The sequence below is a fragment of the Pelodiscus sinensis genome, chromosome 16 (assembly GCF_049634645.1).
Source record: "Pelodiscus sinensis isolate JC-2024 chromosome 16, ASM4963464v1, whole genome shotgun sequence".
In the NCBI taxonomy this organism is placed as follows: domain Eukaryota; kingdom Metazoa; phylum Chordata; order Testudines; family Trionychidae; genus Pelodiscus; species Pelodiscus sinensis.
In genome coordinates this window covers 34,943,608-34,969,381 of record NC_134726.1, presented here as the reverse complement: position 1 = coordinate 34,969,381, position 25,774 = coordinate 34,943,608, and the positions used below count along the sequence as shown (strand labels likewise).

At 49.2% G+C, this 25,774-nt stretch overlaps 1 protein-coding gene across 4 annotated transcripts in view; it reads left to right on the top strand.

Annotated features, from left to right (window-relative positions):
• Positions 1 to 25,774, top strand: part of CACNA1H (calcium voltage-gated channel subunit alpha1 H) — a 572,675-nt gene that overhangs the window by 310,002 nt on the left and 236,899 nt on the right. For all 4 annotated transcript variants that reach the window (XM_075899793.1, XM_075899790.1, XM_075899792.1 and 1 more), the window contains exon 5: positions 9,911 to 10,008. In XM_075899793.1, coding sequence (XP_075755908.1) covers positions 9,911 to 10,008 — 98 coding nt within the window. The remainder of the gene's footprint in view (positions 1 to 9,910; positions 10,009 to 25,774) is intronic.

The following is a 25,774-nucleotide window of genomic DNA, read 5'->3' as shown; positions in this document are numbered from 1 at the left end:
CCAGCAGCGCAAGCTTCTGGGTAAAACTATCAATCCAGGAGCCATTAGATCTAGAAACTATACACAGTTGTGTGGCCATTGTCCTTGTGTGTGACTTTTGGTAAGTCACTTTTAAACTACCAATAACAACACCCACTCCTCTTACCCTGGGAGGGATGGAGGTCATGCATTCCATTAACATTTGGGATGTTCTCTGATCTTATCTCACTGAGCAGCAGAGTGCTGCCTGTTAAAATCTCTCTCTCTCTCTCTCTCTCTCACACACACACACACAAAACCCTCTACTGCACACACACACACACACACACACACACACACACAAACACACACAGCCCTCTACTGCTTATTCACAATCATGCTTTTCTTGCCCACTGTATCCGTAGCCCAGTGAGAGCTGGAAAGACAGGAACACTTGCAGGTACGTCTATTGGCGGTAGTTTTCCAGCCCCGTTTTGTCAGTATAGAAAACTGGTGATACGAGGGGGAGAAATCAGACTCAATGCTTGTCTATGCTGCCACGTGACTATGCTGCAACTTTCTTGCTCAAGGGTGTGAAAGATCACCCCCCTCCAAAACACAACAAGTTACATCACTCTAAAGCAGCCTTATCCACTCATCGGTGGGGAAGCTGATAAAATGAGGAGTGATATGCAGAATGAACCATTTACGAACCAGTCCCTAAGCCCTTTCAAGATGTTGCCAGGTGCAATATGGCCACTGTACATTTAGAGCAACCCCATAGGACTCCTAACTTTATTGCCCACAGGCAAGACTCAAAATGGGAGTTCAAACCAGCATTCCCTCTAATTTTTTCCATCCATGTGTAGAATAAATTTTGTTTAGTGCACCTACACATGTGCAGATGTGCACCACCAGCAGAAACACATGCTGCCAGCTCTGGGTGCTCTTCTGATCAACTGGGTGGCGCCTGAATCTGTCCTGGTTGGCTGCCCCAGTGCTCAGCTTAGAGGGAACATTGGTGCAAGTTTCTCCCCTTCCTTTGCTTTGTCATTCTCTGGCCAACACACCCTGGTGTCCCCATCCTGCTCCCCAAACTTGCCTGTGTTTTCACTGTCAGGGCTGAAGAGAGAGCCTTGGAGAGTGACTGGACTTACAAAGTTCTTTGGAAAGTTAGTTCTGTTGTTCTTGGGTTTCGCCTTGGTCGCGAGGAGCGTGTGACATAATAAGGGGGCTGTTTTTCTTGGCAAGATGACCTGGAAGCAATGGAGCCTTAAGGGAGCCCGCCTGAGGAGCAGGGAAGGGAGTGATAAATGGGCATTGCCAGCCATTCCATTTGCCCTGTTCAGTTTCCTTAAGCGAGCGGATTTACACTCATAGCGCAGTTCTCAAGGCCAGCTGACAGCAAGCCGGGAAACGACAAAGTAAACAGATCTTCCGCTGACAGCAACAGATCGCGTCTGAAGGCAGCGCCAGCAGTGTGCGGCATGCCTAAGAAAAGCACCATGGGAAGTTTCCGCCGGGGAAAAGCTGGCTCGGTTTCCTCCGAGGGCACGTCTGTACTGCAAGCAGGAGGCGTGTCGGTGGCGGAGCCGAGCTAGAGGGGAAGAACAGCGCTCGCTCCAAATAGCAGGATGCCGTGGCAGCATGGGCTCCCTGCCCAAATATAGAGCCAGGCTGTCAGGCAGGTGTTTCCTTGAAGTAGCACGTCTCTCCATGGGGGCTGCTGCAGCTTCCCGGCTGCGTAGAGGGGGCTAGCTCCGGACTGCTTACAGGAGCGGCTCCCGGTTGCAGGGCGGACATCCCCTGAATCTGGCCACGCACCCCGTTGTCCAGGCAACAAAGCTGTGGGCTGCAGTTCAGCCTCTGGAGACTGAATGTCGAGTGGATCCTTTGCCTCGCTCTGCTCTTTGGAGAGGCCCCGCGGTCAGGGGAAGGGCACGATCCCTTCCTCCCGTCGCTCTCCAGAGGCAGAGAGAACTTGCCTTTCCTGGGGGAGCTGAGACTGCGGTTCTCTGAGCGATCGAGCCGTAGGAATGATGACTGAGGATGCTGATGGCCAGGGCCAGTGGCCCGGGGACATTTTTCAGAGTGGGGGTGGTGTCCTCACCCCATTACCCCGTCCTGCCCCCGCCAGCTGAGGCCGGGAGCAAAGCCCTGGCATGCAAGGCAGCAGTTGGGTATCCAGGACACGGAACTGGCAGCTGAGCCCCCAAGTGTGGGGCCAAAGCAGACCCCCCTCCCGGGGTGAAGGGCAGAAACCGGGACCCCAAGTGCAGAGCCAACAGCAGAACCCCCAGAGCGCAGGGTGGCAGCTGGGCCCTCAGATATGGGGCCAGCAGCAGACCCCACTGCATGTGGGTAAGCAACCAGGGCCCTGGGCAATAGGCCGGGGAACACCCCCCTTGCTCCCCACCCCCCGCCACCCCGGGCAAGACCTGCATGTTTGAGCAGGAAATGATGAGCAAACAGGCTTCATTGCAAGTTTTTTGGTGTAACTTGCTCCTGTGTGGATCAAAACGGACCACTTCAGTAGGGTGTGAAAATGAGAACGAACAGCAAACAAAGAGGAAAGTGATCTAAAGCACTTCACTCTTAAAAAGAGCTTTTGTTTTCAGTGTCAGAGGGGCAGCCATGTTCATCTGTATTTTGAAAAACAACAAGCAGTCCCGTGGCACCTCAGGCTATTCTACACTGCAGCACCATATCCGGATTCCGAAATAGCTATTCCGCGTCTTTTGCGCGTGCCCGTTATTTCAAAATATAACAGGCTCGCTATTCCGACATCCCTGTAAATCGAATGACATGAGGAGTAAGGGGCATTTCCCAATAGCGACTTATTTCGAAATAAGTGCTGTGTAGACGGTGCCAAATTTTGAAATAAGCTATTTCGAAACGGACTCGAAATAAGATACGTCATTTGAGTAGCTCAAATGGCGGAGCTTATTTTGAGCTATGGGCGCAGTGTAGACGTACCCTTAGGCCGTGTCCAGACTCAGGGTTTTTTTCGGGAAAAGTAGCCTTTTCCCGAAAAAACTTCCCCTGCATCCAGACTCAAGCCACGTTCTTTCGAAATTATTTCGAAAGAACGCGGCTTTTCTTTCGATGGCGGTAAACCTCGTTTCACGAGGAAGAACGCCTTCTTTCGAAAGTTCCCCTTTCGAAAGAAGGCGTTCTTCAATGTAAAGAGGCCGTCTTCGAAAGAGAGCATCCAGACTCGCTGGGTGCTCTCTTTCGAAAAAGCGGATTTCTCTTTCGAAAGATCCACCTGCAGTCTAGACGCGATCTTTTGAAAGAGGCTCTTTCGAAAGAAGCCTGCAGTCTAGACATAGCCTTAGAGACTAACAAGTATATTAGATAGCTTCCCTGGGTAAAACCCACTTCATCAGATGAAGTTTTAAGTTGTGCATGAAGGTTTCTGATGTTTTATTGCATACCAAGAGATCAAGCGAAGCCTCCTGCAGTCAAAGGAGACATTCCATCGGACTGTAGAGTAGGCTGGAGTGGAAACTGGATAAAGGGTAGGTGGGGATACCAGGACTTAGAATCCACTTAGCCAGATAGCATAGGAATTCTCAGTGGAGCACTCTCTAGCGGCTTTATGGTCTGTTAGTAGTTTCAGAAGTGTGTCCGCTTACTCAGCCACCAGATAAATTACAAGTGTGCCTCATCGGGACAACTGCCAGGGAACCCATTCAGGAATCAGAGTTATTCATTGCAGTGACTTTAAACAAAAGTTTGTCTATTCCTGAAAGGTCTGTTTGAAGTGTGCACCTGGTGCTGGCTACGGGCCGAGGTACTATAACTAGCAGGTGCAAAGTGGTGTTTGTTAGCAATTTCCCACTGTGTGGTCTTTGCATCTGCTAAGTGCCACATCCCTGATATTCTGTGATCTGGCTGCTTCATGCGCCCAAATGAGTTTTCAAAACTGTTTTAGTGCTGCGCTAAATGCGAAAGCTATCCCTCTCATTTAAATTTAATTCCTAATCATGAACTGTAAGGTAAAGTGAGTGTCGTAAAGGTATATTAAATGCTTCAGAAAAAGAAAAGTTATTCAAAATAGCAACAACAAAAAAGTCCAGAAAATGGTAAACTGAGGTTAAAGGGTCTGTTTCATTCCTCCTGTAATATTAGTTAACAGAGATATACCAGGAATAACTCCAGCCAAAGGTGTGGAAAAGTAAAACATCTGAAATTCTTGAAGTTCCCAATTAAACTTCCCAAATAGCCTTAACTCTGCCCCATGTTGTGTCACGAATCACGTGGAGCAGATTTATACCCACACTTACATCTGCCAGACAATTTCCTCCCATTGGCAGTGTACTTAGTCCTTGAAAGAACTTTCAGGTATTCAAAATTACTGTGCAAATCACGCCAAGGATTACCTTGCAGACTTCTCATCAGACGTGCCAGGATGCACTATGAACAAATGAAAAAGCCACACTTCCAATCTGTAGCGTAAGCTGATTTTGCGTGAAAGTTTGAGCTATCGAGTGCAGGTGGGCACGTAGCTATTGAAATGATTGTGGAAATTGAATTTATCGGGGGAGGGACATGAGCCAAAGTGAATGCCTTATTAAGTCTGGGCATGCACCCTCAGAAACACACACAAAGCTGTCATCCAGTTCTCCACTTCAGAATTACCTTCTTGTGACTCCATGATAGCAGGGACCATCACATTGTTGGCACATCTCTCCTTCCGTCTGAATGTTCCAGCAAAGAGGATTCCACTAAATTGTAGCATCTCAGTCTGTCATTGCAAACATGACCTTGTCCTCCCACGTTCATGCTAGCATAAACATACTCATTAGGGATCGTTGGGTTAATTTGCTGCGAGATGTGCTGTCATCGTAAAGCAGAGATATTTTAAAAATACAAGTCACGTATCTGTTACTGGATTGTGCCTTTAGGTTACTGAAAGCACCGAATTTTAAACATCTCAGGCCAGGTCCTTGGCTATTATAAGTCAGCGTAGCTCACTGGAGCGACCCAGATGGGCATCAGCTGAGAACCTGGCTTTGTGCTTGTTGCGTTTCGCTCTACCCGGAAACCAAACTCAGTGCGGTTACAACTCGGGGAAAAATATTATTTCTCACGTCCTGACGCTGCCAACTTGACTCGCGGGAGCAACCCACTGATGTCAGTGGGACCTCTTGCATGAGTGAAGACTACTCTCATCCATCAGGCACCAGCCCAAAAAGAGGCTATTGGTTCTACAGGCTGGACCTCCCTGGTCCGGCACCGTCGGGACTTGACCAGTCCCGGATGAGGGATTTTGCTGAACCAGCGGAGGTCATTTCCCTCCCAGCCCTGCCCTGGCCTCCAAGCTGGCTCCCCGCCTGCTGCCAGCCCTGCTGCCTTGCTGACCCCACCAGGCAGCTGTCCACTGGGGCTCCCAACCCCACTGGGCAGCCCTGCACCACTGCTCTGAGCCCCACCCTCCCGCCGCTGCTGCTGCTGTGGCTCACAGCCCCACCAGGCAGCCACACGCTGGGTCTCCCAGCCCCATTGGGCAACCACACTGCCACTCACTGAGCAGCCCCACCCTCAGCTCGCTTGGGGCAGTCCCTGCAGGATGCCCTGCTGCTGCCCCTCCATCCGGACTCTGGTCTTGCAACATCCATGCCGGACCACAGGTGTTGCCAGATCGGAGACTCCTGGTTTAGAGACTTTTTTAACCTGTCGTCACTTTCCCTTTCACGGTCAAGCCCTGTGTCTGCCTCTGTCACGTGAGTGTGGAATGTTTGAAATAGAACGATTTCTGCTGAAATGTGAAAATACCGGAGGGAAATGGCTGGGTATTGGTTTGCGTGGGCCCTCCCTCATTCCCACGCCGATTTTAATTTGTGACTTATTTTTAAAAAATGTCGTTCTGGTTCCTAAAAGTAGTTCTCAGTCTTGCCCTTGGTGCCTTCTGGTATCTGAACAGGAGTAATGAAAGAGATATGGCACGTTGACAGACCCTTCGCTATACATTGTAATTACAGCCAAGCTAACCAGCCAGCATGAGAACAGCCGTACTGGGTCAGACCAAAAGTCCATCTCAACTAGTACGCTTAAGACAGTGGCCAAGCCAGAACCCATTTTTTAAACACATGTTTACCACTCCTTGTTATAAAAGACCAACTCAACTGACTAAATGTAACATCATTCTTTTAACGTCTACACTAGCGCAGAAGGTTGACTTAAGATACACAATTCCAGCTGGAGTTGACGTATCTTAAATCATCATCCATATAGTGGGAGGTCAAGGGGAGCAAACTCTCCTATCAGCTTCTCTGGCTTCTTGTGAGGAGCCGGAGTACTGGTGCTGACTGCGGTGCCCTCTGAGTTCGATTTAGTGGGTCTTCATGAGACCCACTAAATCAAAACCAGGAAGATCAACCACGGCAACATCGATCTTCTGAGAAGTGTAGACATGGCCTCTGAGTCCGGGAGAGAAATGTACCTGTGAAGTGGCAACACGACATGAAAATGTTCTTTCTTTTTAATCAGGGAATGCAGCCCAAACTCCCTTAATGCTATTCCCCAGTTCTGTTCTGTACGTTTTTAGAGGAGGAGAAAAATGTATTTGTCATGAAAAGACGGGGGTAGTACAAAGGGGAATAACAGGAGTAGTGAGAAAGGAATATCAGAAAAATCTGCTTGACTGGGAGTTGTGGAATAATCTCTTATGGCCTCTGTATAAAACCATGGTATGCCCACATCTTGAATACTACGCACAGTTGTGGTCACCTCACCTCAAAAAAGATATCTTGGCATTGGAAAAAGTTCAAAAAAGAGCAACAAAAATGATGAGGGGTTTGGAACAGGGCCCATATGAAAAGAGATTAAAAAGACTGGGACTTTTCAGCTTAGAAAAGAGGAGGCTAAGGGGGGATATGACAGAGGTCTATAAAATCATGACTGGTGTGGAAAAAGTGAATAAAGAAAAGTTATTTTCTTATTCCCACGACATAAGAACTAGGGGCCACCAAATGAAATTAATAGGCAGCAGGTTTAAAACAAACAAGAAGAAGTTTTACTTCACTCAGCCACAGTCAACCTGTGGAACTCCTTGCCAGAGGAATTGGTGACAGCTAGGACTTTAACAGGATTCAAAAAAGAGCTAGATAGATTCATGGAGGTTAGGTCCATCAATGGCTATTAGCCAGGATGGGTAGGAATGGTGTCCCCAGCCTCTGTTTCTCTGGAGGTGGGTGACAGGAGAGGGATCACATGAGGATTACCTGTTGTGTTCCCTCCCTCTGGGGCATCTGGTATGGCCACTGTCGGCAGACAGGATACTGGGCTGGATGGACCTTTGGTCTGAGCCAGTGTGGCCATTTGTTTGTTCTAATTTCCCAAGGTTCACGGTGGAGTCTCCATCACTAACAAGTTTTAAATCAAGATCAGATATTATTTTTTCCTAAGGGGCACTCTTTGGGAGGCAGTTTTCTGGCCTGTGTTACACAGGAGGCCGTACAAGTTGATCACAGTGGGCCCTTCTGGTCTTGGAATCAATGATGCCCCATTGCTTTTTGACCTGGCCAAAATACTAGAGCGGGTTGGGTATAGAACAGTGTTGCACTGACATGGAGATCAAGAGAGCTTCCTCTGCCTGTAATTTCTGTTGGGTCTAATTCTGTGGCTGGTGGCCACTGCACATGGCACTAAAGCACGGGGTCAGGGGGCCAACTTAAGTCAGTAGCAGCAGCTCAGTGCAGTGCCCTGTGGCAGGTGCTTTTAGAGGATGCTGGATCACTCGTAGACACCAGGCCGTGACCCTTTGGCCTTTCATTCATAAAACTTCCCCTTCCTGGAGGCTCTGCATCGAGATGTCTAATCACTGCACTAGTGAGGCAGCTACTTCCAATCCAGTGCCTTCTGCTAATCCTGCAGAGTCCAGGATGGTGCCCTGAGATAGCTAGGGCACGTGCTAGCCAGCTAACGGACCCAGCAGAGCAGCTAAAAGCAGCCCCAGGCATCCTCCCCTGGGGTATGTCTACACTACAAAGTTAGTTCGAACTAACTTAGTTCGAATTAGTTAATTCGAACTAAGCTAGTTCGAACTAACGCATCTAGAACTAAAAACTAGTTCGAACTAGCGTTTTGCTAGTTCGAACTAGTAAGTCCACATTGAGTGGACTCTGAACAGGGCTTAAGGATGGCCGGAAGCAGTGCTGGCAGGGCATAAAAGGAGGACTTAGAGCATGGAGATACTGTCTCAGGCTAGCCGAGGGCTGCGCTTAAAGGGTCCCGACCCCCACCCCGGACACACAGTTCTCAGGGGTGCCCCGCTTGCAAAGAAGTTCTGGCTTGGAGTGCCCTGAGTGCCCACACTGGGCACATCACACCACTCGGCCATCAGCCCGGCTGCACTTGCCGCAGGCTGCCATCTGGGGAGAGGGAGTAATTGGGGGGCTGCAGGAGAGCTTCCACCCTCAGAAGCCCACAGAGCCAGCCCAGTCCTCCCCATTGGGGGCTCGTACCCCATTCCTCCCTCACCTCCTTCCACTTACCCTTCCCTAGCCCCCCTTCTTATTGATGTACAAAATAAAGATAACGTTTCTTCCAACATTGACTCTGTCTTTATTGAAAAAAACTGGGGGAGACTGGGAAAAGGAGGTGGGAGAGGGGAAGAGAAAGGCTGGGAGAGGGGAGGGCAACTAACATGATCAGGGGTTGGGAACAGGTCCCAGATGAAGAAAGGCTACAGAGACTGGGACTGTTCAGCTTAGAAAAGAGGAGACGGAGGGGGGACAGGATAGAGGTCTCTAAAAGCAGGGGTTGGGTGGAGAGTGTGCATTCAGAAAAGTTCTTCCTGAGTTCCCATAAAGAAGGACTAGAGGACACCAAAGGAAAGGAATGGGTAGCAGGCTTGAAACTAGTAAGAGAAAGTTGTTGTTCTTGACAAAGCAAATAGTTAACCTGTGGAACTCCTTGCTGCAGGAGGCTGTGAAGGCTACAACTAGAACAGAGTTTAAAGGGAAGTGAGATAAAGTGATGGAGGTTGGGTCAATGGAGTCCTATTAGCCAGAGGGTAGGAGTGGTGTCCCTGCCCAAAGTTTGTGGAAGGCTGGAGAGGGATGGCACGAGACAAATGGCTTGGTCATTGTCTTCGGTCCATCCCCTCCAGGGTCCCTAGGGTTGGCCGCTGTCGGCAGACAGGCTACTGGGCTAGATGGACCTTTGGTCTGACCCAGTACGGCCATTGTAAGCTCAGGGCTCAGTGTCGGGGGTCTCAGTGGACCCCCTTGATTTTCATGCACACCTGGTCCTGGGTGGCCAGGCTGGCAGCTCTCCTGCCCTAGACGGCCACTTTCCTGTGCCTAGTGCGGAGATCGTGGACGAGGTCCACGATGTCCGCACTAGCCCAGGAAGGTGCCCGCCTCTTGCGGTCCAGGGCAAGCTCCCGGGAGCCGCCAGCCTGGTCCCGGCAAGAGGGGGTGGGCTGGGGGGCATCGGGTGGGTGGCTCTGTGCCGTGCCAGGTGCAGGGTCTGCTAGCTGGGTGCTGGCAGGCTTGCACCTGGCACGGGCACCGTAGCCAGCCCGTGCCCCTTTAAGGGGTCCGGGGCTGGGAGGGGGGCATAGAGTTTCCCTGGTGTTGGCCAGAGTGGCCACCAGGGAAACCTGGGGAGGGCTAGCCTCCCACTAGTTCGAACTAAAGGGCTACACAGCCCTTAGTTCGAACTAGCTAGTTCGAACTAGGCGTTAGTCCTCGTAAAATGAGGTTTACCTAGTTCGAACTAAGCGCTCCGCTAGTTCGATTCAAATTCGAACTAGCGGAGCGCTAGTGTAGCGCATAGGAAAGTTAGTTCGAACTAACGTCCGTTAGTTCGAACTAACTTTCTAGTGTAGACATACCCCTGCACAGGCCACAAAAGCTGCCGAGAGCCGTGGCGGCCATAGAGTTCCAAGGTCACTCGCAGGCAGAGTTCTGTTCTGATTTCTTTTCTCTTTCTTCCTTAGCATGATGGAATATTCTCTGGATGGGCACAACGTAAGCTTGTCTGCCATCCGGACCGTCCGGGTACTCAGGCCTCTACGAGCCATTAACAGGGTCCCAAGTAAGTAAAACCCTTCTTTTCCCAGCGCGATGACCACAAAGCCGTGTCTGATTCTGAACGTGCCGGGGGAAAGAGGCACAGCTTCGGGAATCTTATCGGAGGCAGCTCCTCCAGCTGTGCAAATTTGGCCCCCCGTATTGAAAGCATTGGTGCTTTATTTATCCTGGGGATGGCACAAGAGGCGGGTGGGCTTCAGTCCAGCTGTGACAAGCTTAACTCACCTCCCCGGGTGGGGAGAATGACGATCATGTGACAGGTAGGTCACGTGACCCAATCAGACTTCTTATAAAGGAGAGGCCTGGAGAGCGAGCAGCTGGTAACACTTCAGGGAGGAGACCTGGACAGGGCAGGAGCTAAGGACGCTGCAGCTGGTGCGAGGAAGCAGCTGCAGGAAGCAAGACTGGCTCTTGCAGGGAGTGATGGGTTTGTTTGCATGGTAACCCAGCCCTTGAAAAGGGGACAGGGTTGACAGTTGTCTGGTTTTGACCTGGACAGGCTGGTATTTGCGGTCCGGTAAAAAAAAAAACATGTAAAATGTCCGGTATTTTCTGTTTTTCTCAGACGGAAGGCCGCTTGGGACAGTCTTCCCTTGCTGCATCTGGTGGGGGTGGGGTGAGTGTGGAGTATGGGGATTTAAAGGCGCGGTGACTCTTTTTTTTTTTTTTTTCTGAGAATTTATTGGGGAAATCTGCTGTGATAACTTCTGCAGCTGGCCTGGGTCAGTGGACTTGAGCTCCAAAATGGCCGTTTGGACATTCAGAGTCAGGCTGGAGCCTGTGCTCTGAGATCTAGGGAGTGGGAAGGATCCCAAAGCCCCATGTCTGGTCTGGTGACCCAGCTGCTTGCCCCAGGCTGTGGCTGGTCCTGGCACTTCCATGCTGATGGCCGTGTGTGTCGGGAGGGACCCTGTCCCCAACTGCCAGGCTCTGTGATGGGGGCGGAGCTCTGACTGGAGAGGTTGCTGTGGATTCAATAGGAGTTGCTTGGCTCCCCTTTGAATTGGGGCTTCAGCCGTGTCACTCCGGCGGGCAGGAATAGGGCACAGGGTGGTGCTAACATGCTTTGTTTCAGGTGAGAGCGATCGCTCCTGCCGTCCGTCCTTGTCAGTGCCTGTTGCGATTGTTAGGGCTCCGTGGAGGGTGCCCTGCAGATTGGGATAACTACATTTGGAGGTCACTCGCAGTGCTGTGTGTTTACATGCGAGCAGCCCCCACAAGGGGAATTACACGCCACGAGGCTGGGGACTGACCTATCACACGGCCCTGGAGAGCTGATGCAAATGGGCGTGAAGACACCAGAGGCCTTGTGGGCAGCGTTCCCTCTAAGCTGGGCACGTGAGCGGGTGCATAGCACAGACTCCGGGGCCGCCCAGCTGATGAGCAGAGCCCCCGCAGCATGTGTTTCCACAGGTGGTGCGCATCCAGACATGCCTCGGTGCACAGAACAAAATGCATTCTGCCCGTGGATGGAAAACACTACCTGTGGGTCCCACTTGCATCCCCTACTGCACAGACCACAAAAGCGGCCAGGAGCTGTTGCAGCCTGGAAGGTCTTCCAAGAATCTGGGTCACTCGCCGGCATAGCGATATCCTGCCTTAGAGGGCTACCCGCCTCTGCCCATCCCCTTTCAGTGGCTGTCCGCGGCAATTAAGCAATGTTGGCAGGACACAAGATGCCCAGTGGATCCCTCAGGGCGTGCGGGGGTGTTCTTCCTTGTCTGACAGCTGGTCTGAGGCTTCTTAGGGAGACCAGTAAAACTGATACTTTACAGAGTGGGGGAAGCAATGCCTGGAATCTCCCAGGCAGAGAGGGTAGGTTGCAAACCTTGAAAAACCGACTCCCCGGCTTCCCTACGGCAAGTCCTATTTTTATGGCTGTGCAGAATATCGCTAGTACATTGTCATCAGTCCTGGTAAAGGGCAGGGGAGTAGAGTCTGTACCTAGGGTGGTAAATGTTCATATTTTGATTTTAGTAAGGTTTTGGGCATGGTCCCTCGTGACATTCTCATCAGCAAAAGAGGGAAGTGTGGCCTAGATCACATTATTATAAAGTAGGTGCATAACTGATTGAAAGACTATACTCAAAGGCTACGTCTACACTGGCACCCTTTTCCGGAAATGCTTAAAACGGAACAGTTTTCCATTTTAAGTATTTCCAGAAAAAGCACGTCTACGTTGACAGGATGCTTTTCTGGAAAAGCACTTTTTCCGGAAAAGCGTCCGTGGCCAATGTAGACGCGCTTTTCCGGAAAAAAGCCCCGATAGTCATTTTCCCGATTGGGGCTTTTTTGCGGAAAAGACTACTGTGCTGTCTACACTGGCCCTTTTCCTGAACAGTTTTTCCAGAAAAGGACTTTTGCCCGAACGGGAGCAGCATAGTTTTTCCGGAAAAACACTGACAATTTTACAGTAGATCGTCATTGCTTTTCCGGAAAAGCAAGCGGCCAGTGTAGATAGCTGGCAGGTTATTCCGGAAAAGCGGCTGCTTTTCCGGAATAAGTGGCCCAGTGTAGACACAGCCAAAGAGTAGTTACCGGAGATTTGCTGTTGAAACAGGAGGGTGAATCTAACGGGGGCAGCAGGGGTCAGTCCTGGGTCTGGTACTATTCAACATTTTCATTAATAACTTCCAGAATGGCATGGAGAGGATGCTTGTCAAATTTGCAGATGATGCCAAGCTGGGAGGTGCTGGGAGCCCTGTAAAGGAGGAGACTGGAATTCAAAATGACCTGGATAAATTGGTCCGAAATCAACCACATGGCATCCAGGAAAGACAAGTGCAAAGCACAGCACTTACAAGGGGAAAATCAATGCACCATTACAAAATTGGGAATAACTTCATCTTTGGAATCTCCATCTCTGGAGATATTTAAGAGGTTAGACAGACACCTGTCAGGGATGGTCTAGACCAGTGTGTCTGAAAGTGTTCCATGAAATCACTTTCAGAAACACATTAACTGGCTGCCCCAGTTTGTTTATTACTGGCACTGCAGCCACGGAGCATCCTGGCTTCCATTGGCTCCGTTTCATCCTTTGCAAGCAAGGGGAGCTCCCTCGCTGCCCTGACTCAGTCAAACATAGCATGCTGCCTTGGGCCCCATGAACTCTTTGGCTGGGCCTGCTAATAACCATTGATGGACCTAACCTCCATGAATTTATCTAGCTCGCTCTTATTTTTAACCCTCTTAAAGTCGTGGCCTTCACAACATCCTCTGGCAGGGAGTTCCACAGGTTGACTGTGCATTGTGTGAAGAAATACTTCCTTTGGTTTGTTCTAAATCTGCTACCTATTAATTTCATTTGGTGACCTGTAGTTCTTATGTGATGGAAACAAATAATATTCACTGTCTCCACACCAGTCATGATTTTATAGAAGTATGATTTTCCAAGTTGAAAACTGCCAGTCTTTTTAATCTCTCTTCACACGACAGCCTTTCCAAACCCCTAATAATTTTTGTTGCCCTTTTCTGAACTTTCTCCAATGTGAAAATCCACATCTGCACGCAGTATTCACAATGTGGGTGTAACATGGATTTATACAGAGGTCTTATTCTCTATTTCTTTTCTAATGATTCCTCACATTGTGTTTGCTTTTTTAGCTGCTGCTGCACATTGCGGGGATGTTTTCAGATCCACAATGACTCCAAGGTCTTTATCCTGAGTGGTAATAGCTAATTTAGTTCAGAGGACAGGAACAAAAATGAAAAAAGTTTAGAAAACCTGATCTGTGGGGAAAGATTAAAAAACCTAGGCACATGTAGTCTGGAGAAAAGACTGGGCGAGGGTGAGGAAGGACTTCCACTAGGTGAAGGGCTGTTATAAAGAGGTTTGGGGGTGTCCCTAGGGGAGTGGGAGGTCTGGGACAACCCCCCTTCCCTGCTCCAGCTCTGCTCCCTCCCCACAGGTCAGTGCAGTGGCAGGTCTGACTCCAGCTGCTCATGCTAATCCCCTGGGGTGCCCTTGGCCCTGGGCTTCCACGTCCCCCTGAAGTGTGGGGCCTCCAAAACACAGAGCCTGGGTTGGTTGCCCTGAGCCATCCTATAGATGGGACAGCTCTGGAGAGGACAGTGCTCAGTTGTTCTCTGTGCACACGGCGGTAGGAGAAGCAGGAAGGGACTTAATTGGCAAAAAGAGAGATTTAGATGAGGACAGAGAGGAAAGTTTCTCATTAAAAGAATAGCTAAGCTCCGGGGATACATTTCCAGGGAAAGTTGCGGGATCCCGGTCATAGACTCATAGACTCATAGACTCCAAGGTCAGAAGGGACCATTATGATCATCTATGGTCACTGGAGGTTTGGAAGAACAGGCTGGACGAACACCTTTGGGGATGGTTTAGGTTTCCTCGCTCCTGCCTCAGTGCAGAGGGCTGGACTTGGTGACCTCACAAAATCCCTTCCAGCCTGACCAGGGGGTAGTTGTCCCTGGGCCCGGTGATTCAAAAGGGCCCGGGACTCCGACTGCCACGGCTCCTACCGCAGCTCTTTTCAAGGCATCTGGAGCTCTGGGCCCTTTAAATCGCCACCAGAGTGCTCCAGGCAGCTGTGAGAGCTGCTGGGGAAGCACTGCGCGCTCTGAACGACGCTGAGTCGAGCTGCCAAAGCCCCGCCCCTCCTACCCAAGGCCCCACCCCTTCTGGGATCACAGAGCCAGGGCCCCTCCCACCTTGTCCAAGGGCCTGACTATTTTTAAAAATGTTGAGGCAGGGCAGCGTGTCTCCATTCCTGTCTATAAAGTTCCCAATGCACCGTTTTCTCAGAGCCGAAATGTGTTCCTTCCGGGGGAGAGCAATCAAAGCTACGGAAGCTAAGAAAGAGCCTGATTTGCTAGATGGGCTCCGTGCGCCTCCCGGCTGCGTAAGGCCTTGCCACTTCCGTGTGCTCAGAATGAGTCGCACAACTGGGTTCACTCACGACGGAAAGTTCAAGTGGTCCCTAAACCCATTTTCAAGTGGCTTCAGCTGCTTTGTCTCCTAAATCCAATTTGAGAGATGAGCCAACCAGTGGAAATTGTTTCCCCCATTTGCTACCACCCCTCTTCAGAGTGATCCATCTCTGAGATGCTAATTCTATCTCCCTTTCATCATTCTTTCACTGAAATCCTCTCTTTTTGGAGAGGCGGTAGAATTGTTTGCACATCCTCCGGTTCCCCACCCTCCCCCCCGAAATTGCTCTTCCTGCTCCTTTTTAAAAATGCATTAGAATGGTATGGCATCCCACTTAAGATTAATTGCCCATAATGTCGGCACCGCTACAGACAGCAAAACAAACTCCCACCAAATTGTTCTGATTCCAGTACCTTACATGAACGTGCGAGAGAACAGATGATGTTTGCCTGCGGGAATCTTCTTTGAAGTTTTTCTCGGCTCTTGCTTTTTTGGACTTTCGTCTTGCTTTTTTAAATTTTTTTAATCTGCGATGGCATTTTTTCAAGCCAGGAAAAAAAAAACGGTAGAGGACACACACAAGGACTGAGGGGACTTCAGAAGCTTTGGATTCCAAATTACATTTTTTATCATGGTTTCTCAACAGGCCAGAAATACCCCCAGAGAATTGCCTTTCTCATGGGTTTTTGGCACTGTTGTTTCTAGTCCCAGCCTGGAGTGGGAAAAGTACAGAGCAAAAATAGGAATGGGTTGGTAAGGGAGCTCTCTGAACTTGTTTGAAGCTCAAGAAAAGGTCAGGTGCTGGGGATAAAAGTTCAAGTTGGTTCTGATTTTTATCTGCACCCATGGAGTCGCTGTTGGCTGCCTTTGAAATAAGAGGATGCGATAGGCTGAAATTCAGGAGAGCACTTAAACCTGGGCTAAATGTAACTTGAAGTCAATTAAACTTAAGTACATGCTTAAGGCTGCGTCTAGACTGGCATGATTTTGCACAAATATTATAAACGGAAAAGCTTTTCCATTAAATGTATTTGCACAAGAGAGCGTCTACACTGGCATGGATGCTTTTGCGCAAAAGCATCCGTGCCAGTGTAGATGCTCTCTTGCGCAAGAAAGCTCCGATGGCCATTTTAGCCATCGAGCTTTCTTGCGCAAGAAATTAAGGTTGCTGTCTACACTGGCCCTCTTGCGCAAGAATACTTTCGCAAGAGGGCTTATCCCTGAGCGGGAGCATCAGAGTATTTGCACAAGAAGCACTGATTTTGTACAGTACAAGGTCAGTGTTCTTGCGCAAATACTCACAGCCAGTGTAGACAGGCGGCAAGATTTTGCGCAAAAGCAGCTGCTTTTGCGCAAAATCTTGCCAGTCTAGACGCAGCTTAAGAGTTTGGTTGAATTACAGCCATACCGACAATCCTTGCATTCAAAGAGCTTGCCTACCTGCATAGCCTATGTCAGTACGACCATGCCAGCATAATTATATGAATATGTAGCCTATTCTGGCATAACTACACTACCTCCCAAACAACATCAGCTACACCCACAGAAGCACAGCTCTGTTGATATGTGTGTATACACGAGAGGGGGTATATTGACCGGGGGGGTGGTGTGATTTTGTAGCAGTCCTAGCTATGTTGGCAGAACTTTTTAATGTAGACTCAACCTAAGTAAATGGATATGAAGCAGTGTTCCCTGTAAGCGGAACACTTGAATGGCCTGCCAGGAAAGATTCAAATGCCACCCAGCTGATTGGTAGAGTGCCCACAGCCAGCAGCATGTGTTTCTACTGGGGGTGCACTTGGTGCACAAAATAAAATTTATTCCACACTTGTCTGGAAAAAAATTAAAGGGAACATTGGTATGCATAAACACCTGGCTCGAAATGCCTCCACACCTTTGGGAAAATTCTGATCCGGGTTCAAACTGTGCGACTCTGCCAGATTTCTCAGCTCTCTGGTTTTGTTTGAAGAACTTGCTATGGAGGCTTTGAAGTGGAATTTTTAGGGCTCTTTGTGCTACAATCCCTGCTTTGATTTTTCTTCAGAAGATGGGTAATAGAAATTCATCAGTGTTCATTAACAGACGATGAGATTAAAGCCAAAGAGCTAAAGCCATGTGTTTGAGGTGGTTGGCCTGATGAGCCGCTGGGACGGCCTTCTCGTGTTAATAGCATCTTGAATTTGTGCCAAAGTAGGATTAGAATTCTTAGAAGTATCTCAGTTCCTGGAGGGCAGATAAGTGCAGACTCTTTCTTGTTTATAAGGCACTAACTCTGTCCACTTTTGACTTTGGTATGTTGAGTGCTCCAGCCAAGGTCTGATACGATCCAGGATGTGCCATAAATGGGTCGTGATGACGCCCCTGTTTTTATTTTTTTCAGAGCAAGTGATGACCTTTATAATAATGATGACTTATGTTTGTAGAGTCAGGCCGCTTTGATCTGGAGGGGATTCTAAAGCTTATCATAGACGGAAAATCACCCCCTGCTATGCCCCTGAATCCGGCAACCCGTCCCATAAATCAGTATAACAATTAGCAGTAATTAGCCATAGACACTAAGCTACAGAATAACCGAATGAGCAAAGGGGAGGAGAGCCTGGGGTGGAAACCTTGCACTGTTCCCGCCCATTCCTCCTCTGTGATAGATGAGCAGGTCATTGCTCCATGTTCTCGAGCATAATTCAACCCACAAAACCCTATTCCCTTACCTCCCTGAGACACAGTTTGTCGGCTTGGCCTCGTTTGTCTCCGCTTTGAGTGTATTAAAATCAGTCTTGCCGAATTGCCATACATTGGGGCTACATCTACACTGGCATGATTTTCCGAAAATGCTTTTAACGGAAAACTTTTCCGTTAAAAGCATTTCCGGAAAAAGCGCGTCTAGATTGGCAGGATGCTTTTCCGCAAAATCACTTTTTGCGGAAAAGCGTCCGTGGCCAATCTAGATGCAGTTTTCCGCAAAAAAGCCCCGATCGCCATTTTCACGATCGGGGCTTTTTTGTGGAAAACAGTACTATGCTGTCTACACTGGCCCTTTTGCTCAAAAGTCTTTCAGAAAAAGACTTTTGCCCGAACAGGAGCAGCATAGTATTTCCGGAAAAGCACTGATGATTTTACATGAGATCGTCAGTGCTTTTCCGGAAATTCAAGTGGCCAGTGTAGACAGCTGGCAAGTTTTTCCGCAAAATCAGATGATTTTGTGGAAAAACTTGCCAGACTAGACACAGCCTGGGAGTGGTGGGGGAGGAGTAAAATAGCTACCTCTCCATTAAAAAAGGTACCTCCCCTGTCTGAGGTGCTTGGGATAGACCAAGAGTGGGCAATAATATTTTGCCAGGGGCCACTTTGGAAATGTTTGAAGTGGCCCCGGGCCACACAGGAAGGGGCGGGACATCAAGCCAAAGGGGCGGGGAATCAAATGGAAGGGGCGGGGCCAAGATACTTTTGGGTTCCCCACCCCCAGACAGTGATTGGTCTGGGGGTGAGGGAGTGCCTTTGTCCTCCCTTTCCCCCACATTTCCCCTAGGTGCCCATGTCCCTGGCGTGGGAGGAGACTTCCCGCGCTCCCCTGCTCCTGGGCCAAATGCGAAGCCTCTTCTGCTCTCCCCTCGTCCTGTGACTAGCGCGTGGCGCTTCAAAGCACAAAGTTCTCCTGGCAGGGCGGGAGGAGGCATCATGTGCTCTCCCACCCCCAGACCTTAATTTGCCTGGAGGCAGGGGAGCAGCACGGCCTCCGCAGGCAGGATCCACCTGCTTGGTAGGCCAGATCTATCCCACAGAGGCCCTTTTGCCCACCTGGGATAGACCATCACCAAACTGATCTAAATGGAGTAGGTAGTGTAGGGATAGCCATTATAGACTTCTCCCTATTGGGACCCATGGCCGGATTCCATCAGTCTGGAACGGAATGGGTTTCCTAGGGAGGGGGTAGAATCTCCATCCCTAGAGGTTTTTAAGTCCTGGCTTGACAAAGCCCTGGCTGGGATCAATTAGTTGGGATTGGTCCTGCTTTGGGCAGGGGGGTGGACTTGATGACTCCTGAGGTCTCTTCCAGCCTGCGAATTCAATGATTCTATGGAACAGATCAGGATACAATTGGCCCACACCCCATAATGTGGCCCCTTCCATTCATAAAGGGATGGAGACTATGTTCCCTTCAAACCCTAACCCAGGAATGACAGATAGCTTCTGGGTGGAGTTAACTCCCCATTGAGATGCATGGTGCACTTCTCCCCCATCCCCCACCCGCACAGCTGTTTCAGGCTCTCTGCAGATTCAGGCAGAGGTCACTGTGCCAGCTGAAGTGGGATCCGCTTTTTCCAGCTTTTCTTTGCAGTCATGAGGGGTAGAAAATGAACTTTAAAAAAAAAAAAGATTCTAACAATCACATCATCCCAGAACCTGAACTAGTTTCTTTTGCCTTCATCCGGCCCTTTTGTGATCTCCCTCTAGTACCCTTTTCCGTCACAAGACCCCTCTCCCATTTATTAACATGGAAAGGCAAAGGGATTGCAAGAAGCCCCGATGTAGGAATCCAGTGGGAGTGGTCCTAATAGGCAAGCTTCATACTGAGGTCCATTTTACCTCCCCCTCAATCTTCCCCTTGGGATGGAATAAGAAAGCAGGTACGAATGCTTCTCAAGCTAAGGTGAGCCCCAAGTACTAAACCAAGAGAATCAAAGTTGTATGTAGAGCGGGGATCATTTCGCAGCATTGCAGCAGTGTCTGTTCATTCAGGATGAGAGAATCTCTGTGCTAGGTGCTGTACAAATGCATTGGAGGCCATGGCTCCCTCTCCAAGTAGCTTACACTGTAATTAAAGACAAGTGATATATAAAAAGGCATGGATGAGGGGTCCCGCTAAGCTATACAGCAACATAGCTTCACAGAGAATTAATCAGCCTGCCTAGTCAGTCAGCTCCCTTCAAGAAGCCCTGAGCCTCTGACGGGGTGGGGCAGATTAATCACCTGCAGCACAGTTTAGAGTGCGGAGGGGGGATTCTCTCTCACACACACACACAAACACGCACATCTAGACACACATATTTTGGGCACCTTTTTTATAGATTCACTAGATTTTCCCTGTGTTGCTTGAGTCCTTAACTCAAATAAGGTTTGTTTTTCTTCATGTAAACCATTGCTGTGGAGTGGGGTGGGGGATGAGGGGTTCAGGATGCAAGCTGCCCTAGGGAGTGAAGACAATCCCAGTCCTCTGTCACTGCAGCAGCTTGGGGTCAAGTGAAAAGTGCCTGTCTATGGCCATTGCAGCTACAGCGAGGGGAGTGTGTATGTCTCCCAGCCGGGGGACAGACACACAGACAAACTCTGAAATATATACTAAATCGTTGTTCCTTTCTGCACCCATGCCCCCTGCTGGCCCAGTGGGGTTACTGCTGTCCTGTTCCCCGTCTCTGTCCCCTTGCTGCCCCCTTGTGGTTATTCATGAGTGTAACTGTACCTCCTACCAGACCTCTCCCTGTCCATTTCATGAGAAACAATCAAATTCCAGGCACATCCCACTGTCCTGGCACAACCAAACCCTGACCTTTTACGTTATGATAAGAGGAAGCTGCATACCGAATTTGGTAGCCCTAGCTCTCACCATTTAGGAAGAGTTCTTGAACAAATAGGCTCACAGAGGAACAGTCAGACAGACAGATGCACATGCCTAAAATATATAGTAAGAAGATAGACTCTAAGGCAAGAAAGGCCCATTATGATTATCTGGTCTGACGTCCTGGATAGCACGGGACTTAGGACTTCGCTGATTTAATTCTATGTTGAACTGGGGCAGATCTTTTAGAAAAATATCCCATCTTGATTTAAACATTTCCATGATAGAGCATCCACCACAACCCATTGGTAAATTGTTCCAATGGTTAATTACATTCACTGTTAAAAATTGGCCCCTCGTTTCCAGTCTGAATTGGTCTAGTTTCACTTCCAGCCATTGGAGCTTGTTATACATTTTCCTACTAGATTGAAGAGACCTGTACTATCAATTTTTTGTTCCCTGCAAGGCCGCTGATGCAATTTGGATAGTGGGGACACTAACAGCCACTGAACCAAGCTGTAAGCCCTTTATATTAGAGCTACTCGACACGTGGCTCGTGGGCTGCATGCGTCCCACCGCCTATTTGTTTGCAGCCCGCAGTAAGGTTTGGGTTTACCTGGGGCTCAACACATGGCCCGCAGGTGAGGTCCTTTGAACGTGGCCTCCACTGGGAACACACTCCAGAAGGGCGAGACGTCTCCCAGGTGGGTTGAGCATTGAAAGACACAAGGGGACGGGCTGGCTGAAAAAGAAGTGTACGGGGTTTCGGTGTTTCTAGCCCCCACGAAGAAGATGCCGGGAATGCCCGGGGCATTGTGGGAAGTGCTTTGTATTCATGCCCGTCAGTATGAAAGAAGCTATTTGCATATATTTGCATGTATATGCAACCACGCTTACGTTGCGGCTCTCAGCACGTGCTGTGAGTATCATTGTGGCCCTCGGGGCTTCCAAAGTTGAGTAGCCCTGCTTTATAGAATAGAAACCACTTCAAACCAAGGGTATGGCAGTATTCTGAATCCCAACACCTATGGTTCCCCATGTATTTACTTAAAATAAGAATGAATTTAAAACTCTTCCATTATACCTGGCAGCACCTGAATTTATCCTTTCTGATAGGCATGAGCAAGGAAGTGACTCTGGGTTCTGTCTGACAGGCTCTCAGTCTTCAGAGTAATACAGGTTGGACCTCCCAAAACTGGGACTCTCTGGTCCGGCAACATTCACGGATGTTCGTGGACCAGGGAGTTCTGGCTGGAGGGCTTGTGGGTAGCACCCTGATGGGGCTGGGACAGGGACCGGAGCCCTCGTAGCATAGCCAGGGATGGGAACGCGGCAGCTGCAACAGCCCCGTAGCAGGGCTGAGGACATGGCAACCCCATAGCAGGGTTGGGGACACAGCAGTCCCGGTAATAAGGACAGGTTGCAGCATCCCCAGCAGCGAGGCCGGAGCTGGGGACGCGGCAGCATGGCAGCCTTGCAAGAGTGGTGGGTCACGGCAGCCTGATGAGGGGGGAGTAGCTGAGGCCAGCAGTGGGGAGGGGTGGTGGTCCGGGGAGCCGGTAGCAGGTGACCTCCCCAGTCTGGAAAATTCCCTCCTTCGGGAGCGGTCAGATCCTGAGCGTGTCAGACCAGAGAAGCCCAGCCTGAGTATGGTTTTCAGTAATCATTAAGGGCCCCACAGTTTCTGACGAGTCGCCTTGGTAGTGTCAGAAATCCAGTGGAATCGAAGACTGCTTGACCCAACGCCCAATCACCTCCCAGGAGGTCTTGCTCCTGACGTCAGGGGGCTTTGGAGCAGGACCACAAGGAGTAACTGGAGGAGATGCAGAGGTATTCATGGGGCCGATGAGGGGAGGCGGGGAAGCAGCGTGGAAGGAAGAGCAGATATTTGTGAGGGGAGGTGGACCGTTGAATGGGAGAGGATCAGAGTCAAGAAGAAAGCGGACAGCATGAAAGCATGGCTGGGTGAAGCTGTGGTGGTCTTTGATGACCAAGGCAAAAAGCCTGATGTGGATGAGCCATCTCAGAAGAAGCCAGCAGAGGAACCCCGTGCAGGGTGAGGTGGGCTGGAGAAAATGATCGGGGTGGAAAATGGCCTTGCCAGCTAAAGTGTCACATAGACAGGTGGGCGCCGAATTGGGTCTTGAGGGCTAACCGCATTGAGAGCTCGGCTTTGGAAGAATCATCATTGAAACAGATTCCAACGGCAGCTGCTGCAGAGTCGGTAGAACGGCCCTCTAATTCCTTCCCAGCAGGGAACCAAACACCTCCCCCAGTGGAGCTCTGTCAAAAAGAGCCCAGCGATTCATCCACACGGCAGCCTTGCACTCTGCATGGCCCCAGCCAATTCTGTTCCCCCTTCGCTCTTATGTGCAGTACATTCACCCACAAGATATTTTTTTTCCAAAGACATGAAAGAAAAGAGGAACCCAGCCAATCAAAACATCATCTCTGTTAGAGATTATTCCTTGGAAATGACTGGGGGAAAAAAGATAATTCTACGATTTATGGTTTTGGCAAGGGCTGGAAGGTTTTTAATAGTGGTCATTGCATCGCTGGGGGATAGTTATTTTTAAAAAAAATACGTGGTTTGAAATGGGCACCACAAGTAATGAAATTGAAAAGAAATCTTGAGGCTTGTTTTCAGCCTAACTGATGCTAATCGTCCTTTCCCTGGCACACTTGCTGTTTTACTAAGAGGGTCCAAAGTGCCTTGCGTAGAGAGCGAACAGATAAGATCAGTCTCTAAAGCGGTGCCACTAACCAACCCTAAATATCAAATGGAACTGAGTGAGGAGGGAAATGTTGTCTGGCAGAGGACGATAGATTTTGGGGAAAAAGAGGGTAAGCTGGGGGAAGGAGAGTCAGCGAGAGCCATTGGGAACGACATGAGCCTTTGGCTTGTCTGCAGATAGGTTTGTGAGCCAAATCGCAAATGGGGCATGTTCTTTGCGGGTTGGAATGACAAAGTGCATTGGGAATGAGTGCTATGACATAAAACCGCATTGTACATTTCAGACAGTCTCCTGTTTTCAAAATCTGCATAGACATTGGCGGATCCTCAAGCGTGTGCTTTTGACTGAGTTCCGGGAAGCGACCCGTGGAACGGTTAACACGGAAGTCTGGGAGGTGGGGAAAGCAGAATTGTACTCTGAGCGCCGTTTCCCCTGGCTTGTTCGGTGACCTTTGTCAGTGGAGTCAGTTTCTCCATCTGCATGGAGGTTTTTAAGTCTCAGCTGGACAAAGCCCTGGCTGGGATGATTTAGTTGTGGTTGGTCCTGCCTTGGGCAGTGGGATGGACTTGATGACCTGCTGTGGTCTCTACCGGCCCTAGGATTCTATGATATTGTAGCAGCCCATACATCCATATGCTGGGTATAAACTCGGGTCACTCCACTGACTTCCGTGCCCCTATATCAGTTTCCACGAGCTGAGGATCTGGTCCCATCATAGAATCATAGAATAATAGGACTGGAAGGGACCTCAAGAGGTCATCGAGTCCAGCCCCCCGCCCTCAAGGCAGGACCAAGCTCCGTCTACACCATCCCTGACAGATGTCTATCTAACCTGTTCTTAAATATCTCCAGAGAGGGAGATTCCACCACCTCCCTTGGCAATTTATTCCAATATTTGACCACCCTGACAGTTAGGAATTTTTTCCTAATGTCCAATCTAAACCTCCCCTGCTGCACTTTAAGCCCATTACTCCTTGTCCTGTCCTCAGAAACCAAGAGGAACAAATTTTCTCCTTCCTCCTTGTAACACCCTTTTAGATATTTGAAAACCGCTATCATGTCCCCCCTTAATCTTCTTTTTTCCAAACTAAACAAGCCCAGTTCATGAAGCCTGGCTTCATAGGTCATGTTCTCTAGACCTTTAATCATTCTTGTTGCTCTTCTCTGTACCCTTTCCAATTTCTCCACATCTTTCTTGAAATGTGGCGCCCAGAACTGGACACAGTACTCCAGCTGAGGCCTAACTAGTGCAGAGTAGAGTGGCAGAATGACTTCACGAGTGGCATCTCCTAGGCTACTGGGCCAAATCCTGATCTTCTTATCCCCTCTGCAGACAAAACTCCTCTGCAGTCAAAGGGCAGCAAGCGGCAGCCCCTGTGTAATTAAGAACTACTCAGAATGCATTAGATGTAATTTGGGAGTTTGCTGGAAAAGCGGCAACCTGAAAATTAAGAGGGTAAGAGAGAAACTACATCAGAATTTAAATGCCACTTTCTATCCAAATGGGACAACTAATGGCAGGTAACATCTTGCAGCGGGGAGATTAAGGGAGAAATAGCTCTACTCAGGCAGGGAGAGTGCTTTGCAGAGCAGCCTCTGAATGGGATAAAATGCCCCTGAAGACGTCACTGTCGCCAGCATTATCTGTCAGACCGATTGACTTGCACCACGCTGCAATCACGCACAATAATTTCTGTAGGAACGTTCCGTTCCTAAAGCTCTTTCCTTTTTGGTCGAACGTGGCATGGCTGGGGTTATTTTCATTCTCCTGTTCTTTCTCCCAAAGCCACAATTATCAGCTGTTCAAATTATGGTTGGTTGGTTTTGCAAAGATTCATTTAACCTTTATTGAACCATTAATTTGCATGTCATTATTCCCCAGGATTTTGTTGTTGTTGTTGTTTAACTTACACTGGGAAGTCACCTTGACTCTAACTACAAAGCACAGCACCTAGACTGAGTCTGACCCTTCTTTTCTGAGCATCTCAGGTTGGAGGGGTAAGCCCCATCCATAAATCCTTGACCATGTACAGTTAGGCTTGGAAGATTACTTTTTTAATGGTGACTGTCAGTCAGCGTCAATTTCGCCGTACACAGACAAGCTAGTGAAAAAGTATTCCCATCCATAATAGTCAACATGTGTAGATAGACTAAGTAAGAAAGATGCTGCTTGAAAGCGTGTTAGGGTTGATTTAAGGATATTGAATTTGTGCATGTGAGACGTCCGGGCTGTCTCCATTCTGGCACACTGAGTGCAGAAGGTGAGGCCCTGCAAAACTCAAAAAGAAAAAAACTTTGCCTCTACAGGCACTGGTTGCCAAAACTTCCCAGAGTCACAGATTCCCTGGCTCTGAGAAATAAACAAACAAACAAGCTGCCACCATCAAGTGATTTTATCCCTAAAACCAGGGGTGAACACTTGAACCCACCCGTAGTGGTACCCCGAGCTCTTTTGCCCCAGCAGAGCTTGAAAAAAGGAAAGAAAAAACAACCTGTAGTCTCTAGTAGCTGACCCCCCCAGTCAGAGGCATGCAGATACACACACATACAGACAGACCTTCCGGGGCTCAAGAATCAAATCATCACCTTAAAA